General features: G+C 52.1%; 1 protein-coding gene across 2 annotated transcripts in view; it reads right to left on the bottom strand.

Moving 5' to 3' along the window:
• Positions 1 to 4,798: 4,798 nt before the first annotated feature.
• CDC42 (cell division cycle 42) overlaps positions 4,799 to 8,661 on the bottom strand; it is a 13,535-nt gene continuing 9,672 nt past the window's right edge. The window contains exon 5 of one of the 2 annotated variants that reach the window (XM_010146260.1): positions 4,799 to 4,960. In XM_010146260.1, the coding sequence (XP_010144562.1) occupies positions 4,871 to 4,960 (90 nt within the window). In that variant the 3' untranslated portion in view covers positions 4,799 to 4,870. Of the gene's footprint in view, positions 4,961 to 5,928; positions 6,450 to 8,661 lie in introns of those variants that run through there. The other variant, XM_010146261.1, reaches the window with a different exon arrangement.

The following is an 8,661-nucleotide window of genomic DNA, read 5'->3' on the forward strand; positions in this document are numbered from 1 at the left end:
CAGGAATGCACTGCCAGGAGCAGGGGCCAGCTTCTTCTGCCAGCTAGAGCAGATTTGTTCCTACTTTCATCACTTTAGGACTGTTCTTCACAGTCTGGAAGCAGCACTTGCCTCTTTCATGCCTGATCGTCTCTATCTCACTCTTCACCCTCACTAGCAGGAAGGGCTCCGGGCACCCCAGTGGTGACTCACAGTCCTCGGCCAGGAGACCAGGGATGGAAGAGGAGCCACAGCAAGGAGTATTTCTCAGAGGAAGCAGAGAGGAGCATAGGCAGCAGCGGGAAGCGAGGACAGGACCCCAGGAGCACCCCATGGTGAGAGAGAGGCTGGTTCGCAGGAGTTAAAGCAACAGGAAGGCTTGGTCAGGGCGGTGCTGACACAACAGCTCTTGCAAATCCCACTCCAAGTCTGTTTTTAGAAGGAGGTAGCTGCTACCAGCTGCAAAATGAGACCTAGATGGTGGCCAAGAAACAGAGGACTCTGCTGCCTCTTGGGAACCCGCCAAAATCATCGGACTGTTTTTAGCTGCAGCAGCACACGGCAGAGACAGCAGGAGCAGATCTGCCAAGCAAAACCAAACCCAACAGCAGCACTCGGCGCTTTCCAGGGGCCCTTCAGACTAACTCCAGCCGGGTCCCAAAGAGCTGAACTTCCGTCGCCGCTGGAGGACAACAGCCTGTTAAACTTGACCTCGTACAAATCCAACCAGTGCACCCCAAAAACACTCTGAGGGCTGAAGCAGAGCACATCAAGCACAGAGATCTGCTGGTTCATCTGGCCTCGCGCACTCACCTTGTCAAATTGCCCTGCCAGGAGCCCTCAGCGAAGGACGAGCAGGCAGACATAACCTCAGCAGAGGGCGAACGCTGGTGAGGTCCGTCCGTGGCCCACAGGAGATGCCACACGGCTTGGAGAGCAACAGGCAGCGGTATCTGTGGTGTGGGCAATGCCACAACCTGCTCAGGAGCCCAGGTGACTCTGCAGTGCTGTTAAAGGTAAAGTTGCTCCAAAAAGCTCTTCTCCTCAAGGTCTTATCAACGTGCTCATCTTTCCTTACCCACCAGCCGACCCATGCGTTAATAAGGGCCACACCCGTTCAGCCAACAGGCCTCAACTTGCACATTTCAGCTCTGTTGCAAACAGCACAGGGTGAACAAACGGGTTCATGCCATTTGTCACGACAGCATATGTGTGCTTACCTGGTCAGACTGCGTGCGCGCTCCCCCCTCCTCCCTAAGCCCCTCACTACAGCTGCTCCCTGCCGCCTCCCTTGCAGATGTTCTGGCATCAGCTTGAGCATGAAAAACAGGCAGCAGAGTCCACTAGGTGACCAGGAAAGTCCCTGCAAGATGCCAGAGCTCTGTGCGGTTTGTGAATGTAACGGGCTCCTTGTACAGCTTAGTGGAGCAAATGGGAAGGATGAGGAAGGGAACGCGCAGCCGAGGCAGGGAGAGAGGCTGATCCCTGCACCAGGGACAACAGGCAGCTGCTAAGGATACCCTCGTTTGAGCAGCCAACAGAAGCAAGAACTCTGCTCACTACCCGCTTTTAAGTGAAACTGATTTAGCATCAGGAGCTGGAGGTTCACACCAAAACCCAGGAACCACTGACCCAGCCCAGTGCAGGAAGAAGCGTCAGTTCAGCAGAAGAGCTGCAGAATAACCAGAAGATTTCATGAAGGAAATGAAACGTGTATCCCAGCCAGTCCAGCCCCTCGGTGTCCAGGCAGCCTTCGGTCCTTGGCGCCACGCTGACACCTTCCACCAGCAGTTTTTGGCCCTTTACAGGAGACGCCCTGAACACAGGTAGCAGCTGGGTAAGCAGCCAGCCCAGTGTTTGGGTACCAACTGTGCCAGTGGGCAGCTACAGGGACCTCAAGGACCATCCCACAGCCCCGAGCCGTGGGCACCTCTCCAAAAGGGTGATTCTCCTTTCTAAGAGCAGGAACTCGAGGCAACTCCAGCTCAGGCCATGCTGCTGTCATGGGAAATGTCAAGTGCTCCCAGAGCTCTGTGTTCAAACCTGCCAGCGGGAAGCGCCAATCCCAGAGGGCAGGAAGCAGCGGCCTGCTTTGCCCACCTGCTTTGTCTTCACACGCCAGGGAGCTCTTACAAGAAGCTCATCTTCATCCAGCAACACGGAGCACGTCTCACACCCCTGGTGGGAGAGAGACCTCACTACCGAGCTCCAGAGAAAAAACAGGCTTGCTGTGAAAAAGCCACCGGCCAAACTTGCTCAAGTGCTCCCAGCATCTCGTCCTCTGGCTGGACTGGACAGCTGTGGACTAGCAGAGGCATGGAGCTATCAGACAGGCACCTAAAGCAAGGCAGGCAGCAGCACTGCTGGCTGGAAAAGATGCTTCTGCATCATCCTGCACCTTGGGACTCCTCCAGAGCCAAGTTGAACCTTGTGGCACCGATTTAACAGCACTGACTTCACCCTGGAACCAAACGGACCCTCACGACAGGAGCGGCATTGAGCACTGCCCGAAAACCGTATGCAGAGGGACCCGAGAGCTGTAGGCAACCCCCTCGTACGGGGGCATCCAGAACAGAAAAAGCGTGACAGGGTCACCTGCTCCTCCGAGCAGCAGTGCTAAGGGGTTCACCCTCCACTTCAGAGGCAGTTTCCCACCTGATTTCTTGCAGCCAACCCCTTGGTCACCAGACTCGCTGCTGGCTTTAGACACAGGAGTTGGGTTCAGCTGTTCAGTGGTACAGGAGCCCAGCTCAGCCTGCTGTGAGCCCAGGGAGCAGCCACCGCTGCTCAGCGGTCATCAAGCATCACAAATACCAGCAGTTTTCAACTGGGAGCCGCAGCCTTACAGCCGAGCCTCCCCCCAGGAGACAGCAATTAAAACCTGACCTCCAAAGCCGAACAGCAGCATTAATCGCTATGAAAAGTGAAGAAACCCCTGTTCCACACTGAGTTTTTGGATTACAACACCCACAAGTCAGCTTCTTAAAATCCAAATGACCTTTAATTAATGTGTTGGGAATGTGGTTTAATAATTAATACAAGTTACGCATCAACAGCGGAAGACTTCACCGTTTCTTTGGAGAATTAATAAAAAGGTGTAAAAATGTCCATGCGCTTTTGGGGGGGAGATCAGTATGGTGTCGTTTGTTCCTTCAGGGTTTTTGCTCTCTGCCCGTGAACAGGGACCATCGGGAAGCTTCTGCAAAGCCCAGCATCCGGACAGAAGAGGTACAAGAGCCCAATGCCCCCCAAAAGCCAACTTTTAATACTTGGGAACCCACACAACAACAAATACTTCATTTACAAACCACCGCGCCCTCTCTTCAGGGTTGGGTCTGACAGCAAAGATGTCACCTCAAAGATGAGAGCCACCTCAACAGACCCAAGGGCAGCAGCAGAGACAGGGAAGACACAGACTGACAGGATTCAGCACTAAGTAAAGACCCAGACAAACTCGCAAGGAGGAGAGGGGGGCTCACAAGGGGTAAAAGCCACCTTGACGAGTCCTCCCCACTCCAGAGAAAGACGAGGGAAATAACTACCCTCAGGCAGGCTTGTGAAGATACTTTACGTTTAATACATCTGAAAAGAATGCATATACAAAGAACTTAGACATGGAAAAGCATTGGTTCACACTAATGAGCCTACAAGGAATTGGAATTTTGGAAGATGGAGAAGATTCCTTAAGTCTTAAAAAACCTTTGAATTTGCAGCCAGAATCTCTGTTTGGTAAAACCCCCGCACCGCTGCGGTGGGTCTCTGCGAGGACCCTGCACGCCATCCTCAGTGGGCTGGAGCCCATCCTACAGGGTCGAGGATACTTCAGAGCAAAATGCACAAAGAGGGGCTTCCCTGGACTGGTCCCTACATGGTGCCACACTAACCACTAGACCCCCCTCCCTGCAGCTCCCTCTGCCTGCACAGGTCTGCCTTTCCACCCCTCCCTGAAGCCCTCCTTGAAGGCCATGCCACCAAGAGATGCACCACCAGTGCCAGCTCCAAAACTCATCTCGGCACGCGCCAGGTCACTCCCGAGGGTCCAAGCAGCAGCGTATGTGCTGGTCAGCGTCAGCAGTTAAGGGTTAAGGGGTGGCAGAAGATGGGTTTGTTAAAAGCCAACTGCATCAGCCGGGCACACTCCACAAGGGGCGGCTACCTCCTCATCGTGTGACAGAAGCGCATGGTGTCAGAGGTTAAGGAAGAGACTGGCCAGCTCGTTTCAATCTGATGGTGCATCCAGAGGAAAAAAAGGGTTCTCCCATTCCTAAGGCTTCATAACTTAGAGGATGGGGCAGAAAGCGATGATGTGCCCAGCGGAAAGCCAGGGGGAGAGACACAAGGCAACTTGGGAGGAGATGCAGATACAGGTTCTACCCTCCTCCTTCGAGGAGCACCAGCTTGGGATGTTTTCCTTTCCTGTGTTTGTTTTTAGTACTCAAGTCTGCTCACAGCCAGGCTGCGGGCTGGCTGCAGAACAGCCCCACACCTTCTGGAAACCAGAACCAAGTCTTGCCAGAGCGGCACAAGGGACAAGGCTTCGGTACAACAGCCCAGAATTAGTCTGTTACAGAAAATACCACAAACGTGCCTTGGTTTTCAACAACAAAAAATTAGAAACAGTAAACAAAATAAAAACCTAGTACTGATCAGTGTTCTCTGGTAGTAGGTAATTACTCAAAATTAACTAGTTTAACTGAACTTAGAGGGCACCGGGAATAAACACTAATATTCTCGTCTCACTGGGGGATGGTGGGGGGAGATGGGAGTGCAGGGCATCTGTCATTATTGCGAAAACAAACTTGAAAATTTGTATCTTTAGTTTGATTCAATCATTGCTTTTAGTATGACATCAAACACCGGCTTTGCGGAAGGGGCTGTGGAGGAGGGACGTTCATAGCAGCACACACCTGCGGGTCTTCTTCGGCTCCGGAGGCTCCAGGGCAGCCAATATCGCCTCGTCAAATACATTCTTTAGGCCTTTCTGGAAAGGGGCAAAGAGAGAAAGGGGCAGTCTCATTTTTGAGTCTTCACACAAACAAACCCACAGAAAGCCAAGCTGCAGCCAAACCCCTCCACCAACAAGTCGGGGTTTGCCCTCCACAACTGCCAGAGCCTCCTTTGCTCAGCCGGGCTCCATCTGAGCCGCGGCGCTATGGGCAGCGGTTCCTTAGCACAGCATCCGATCCTCTGACAGGGGACGCGGACCCTTGGAGACCAGACCAGAACATCTCACAAGAAGCCACACACACGTACCAGAGTCTGTCCTTAAGGCTACTGTCACAATTCGTTGGCTAACACGTTCCACATGCTAATGACAAAGCAGGAAGTGCTGCATTACATGGAAGAGCTGGGCCTGGAGCACACCGGGTACAGCAGCGCGGTGTCGGGGAGAGAAGGGACAAGGCGAGCATGCAACCATCAACCTGCCCGGCACACACCCTGGGCAGGCTGCCGGCCCCAAAGCCCGGTGGTGAGAAGCAGCCAGGGAGAGCCCGGAAGCTGTGCAGGGATCGGAGAGGCCAGGCTGGGAGGAGTGCAAAGCGGATGCCGTATGTTGTGTTAGGTGTTAAACTGAAGCCAGGAAATCGGAATAAAGCTTCATCAGTCACTTATACAAACAACTGCAATTTTTAATTTCAAAATTTAAAGACAAGCTACAATTGATGTTTTCTCCTTAAAACAATAAAAACCAGAAGCATGATAGTAGGAAGCAGTTTTACATCTTACAGAAACAGGCTTTCAGGATCTACCATTGAAATGAAGAGCTCTACCATGTTAGTGAAGGCAAGAATTTTAACAGTTCAGAAAGCAGTAGCAAGTACATTGATATTTCCTTCCCCCCGAGGACTGACAAATACTCCACTACAGCACAGACAGCCAAAGCAACAGCAACAGAAAAACATCTCACTGCACAAAGGAGAACCAGAAAACCCTTCACATTTCAGCGCTTCATGTACTTTTGTCATGCAAATACAGTTAACAAGAGTCACAAGTAGAAATTGAAAAAAAAAACCACCCCTCCTTTCTTCCAGCTGGATTGAGGAAGATCAGACATCCCATCTTAAGCTTTTGATCTTTAAATAAGGGTGTCACCAGATCCTTTCCCCCAACAGCACGAATGACAGAGCTACCCACATCTGGCCACCCCAGCAGCAGAGAGTTAAGCGAGTCCAGTTCGTGTTCCACAGTCACAAGGTTTTACTAAAGACCGTAAGGATCGTTTGCGGTCCGAGCGCTAGTACAGAGGTTGCTCTAAGGTGGTTAAGCAGGCACAACAGCTTTCAAGCATGAGAGTAAGGTGGATTTATTCTTTTTTTTTTTAACCAGGTTTCTACAGTAGTGGGACAGAGGAAGCAGCAGCAAGAGGGGAAGGAGAAAGTTTAGAATATACAGCACTTCCTTTTGGGCTGAGTTTCCGGAGGCTCGAGGGCAGCTAGGATAGCCTCATCAAACACATTCTTCAGACCTCTCTACAAGACAGAGGGGAGGAAAAAAACAGCAGCCAGGTTAGAGGATTAGAGAATAACAAGCAGATACAAAGAGCATTCAGGACAGACCAGGCTGAATTCACAGAGGCAGTCAACAGATTTACTTTGCGAAGAAACAAAGTAGATCCCAGGAGGAAATCTCATTTAGGTGACCCAGAAGTCAGCGTCAGAGACAGCCAGAACACGTGACAGACCAAGTCAGACAGAGTGACCACCCAGAAGGGCAGGGACACAAACACAGCAGCTGCCGGCGAGAGCACGGGGGTGGGAGGGGCCGCACAAACGATGGGGGTTTCTGGGAATAAACCCAGCGGAGAGCAGCTCACCCCACCACAGGGATCCAAAAGGTGCAGCGAGCCTTCGGCAGTCACCCACTGCGGACAGCAAGGGCCTCAGGTGCACAGACCTACCGCACCCAACCACCCCCATGGCAGCTAGTCCGGAGCAAAAGCTCCACGTGCCTCCTCTGCTTCGTGAATTCAGCCCCTGAATAACTGAAGATCTCCAGACAGCTGGAAAACACGATCTGGGATCGAAGCAGCACCTCTGGTAAGGCACTGCCAGCCTCAGCCGGCAGCTGCCAGCCTTACCAACACTGCTGCTCGGACATGGAAAACCAGCAGGGAAACGGTGCATTTCAGTTATTCGCTTTAGTGACCAAAGCCAGCAAAACCACTTGAGTCACGGGAAGGCAGAAACTGTGTTTGGATGGGAACAACCACGATCCAACACCAGCCGAGGAGCCGGAGCACTGCAGGGAGTCTGAGGGGCTCAGCGGAGCGCAGAGCATGCGCTGGTTGCTGCAGGCACCATGGGAATGCCGCAGCCTGGTAGCACTCCGGCACCAGGCTGCCAAGGTACACCCAGCACCAGGAGGGAAACCTGGCTCCGACTGTGCTAACTGGACTCGCCTAAATCTACTGTCACGATCAAAACCTCTGTCAGTTCTGGAGCACTAAGCACACAGAAAAGCTTACAGGACTTCCTGCAGACAACTGCAGTCTCTGCAAAAGGAATTTTGGGGTTTTTAACCGTTCAAATGTAACTGGTTTCTCCCTCACAGGTTGGACTGGATATACCCCTTTTAGAAGGTCTTTAATCTTGTTTAACTGAAATAACACAGGAGATGCCTAAGGCAATTCCATCTGGCAGAACTGAAGTCCGTCAGGTTACAGGCGAGATTACACTTGAGGGAATCACTGTGTTCAACCTCCCTGTAGCTCCTACCGCCACTTTTTTTTTTTTTCAAATGAGCTGCAACCCAGGCTGACAAAAGAGCCAAAGCCTTCAGCTAAACACTGCCTGTGTGACGGCTGAGCACTAAGTCGCTTTTCCTCCTCGGAGAGAATCAGGCTCTAGTATAAACTCAATTACGCGCTGTCGGATTAGGAAGCTGGGCAGGACGAGAAAACAGGCTGCTACTCGGGGGCTCCTCCTCTGTCTTCCTACTGCACAGAAGTCAGGCTGTCCAGGAGAACAGCATTTGGGATTTGTTTTGAAGGACCTAACAAAAAGTTGGGATAAGAGAAGAGGAGGAGAAAACCCAGGGGACAGGGACAAAATAGTTGTGAAATGCGCCTGGGGTTAACAGCCCAGCTGAGAGCAAGGAGCCGCGTGGAGGGAGCTGTGTTGACAGCTCCACACCGCCGGTAAGGCAACGTGGCTCCTGCCCTGGGAAGCAGGTTGAGCTCAGGCTCCTTCTACCCCACTCCCATCATGGACAGCGTAAGAGACTATAAATCCAACTGTGCCAGAACTGTCAGCATAGCACTGTGGGGACAAAAGCTCTGCCTTGTGTTCAGTACCAGCCCTGAGCTCAGAAAGTCCCTCAGACGTTCAACTCCAACGTGTGACGAAGCAACAATTGCTGGAGTTGTGACCCGTTTCAGTCCCCATTTCCCAACCACTCGCAGCGGTACAGGGCTCTGGCTGCAGGGAAGGTCGAAGTGCCCTCAGCCTGAGGCAAGGGGGGATGGACGTGACCCCCCACTGCTGCAGTCACCAGACTCAGGGAGAAGATGCTCTGCCTTTACAGACAAGGCTCAAACTTGGCCTAAGGGACTCACCTAGTACTTGCAGAACATCGACTATTCCACACAGACAAGCAAATTCTTCCTCCTCGGGTAAAAAAAAAAAAAAAACAAAAAAAAAAAACAAACCAAAAACCTGCTCTGGCTCCGTGATTTTATGGTTA

This window comes from Buceros rhinoceros, unplaced genomic scaffold (assembly GCF_000710305.1).
Source record: "Buceros rhinoceros silvestris isolate BGI_N320 unplaced genomic scaffold, ASM71030v1 scaffold22492, whole genome shotgun sequence".
Classification (NCBI taxonomy): Eukaryota; Metazoa; Chordata; class Aves; order Bucerotiformes; family Bucerotidae; genus Buceros; species Buceros rhinoceros.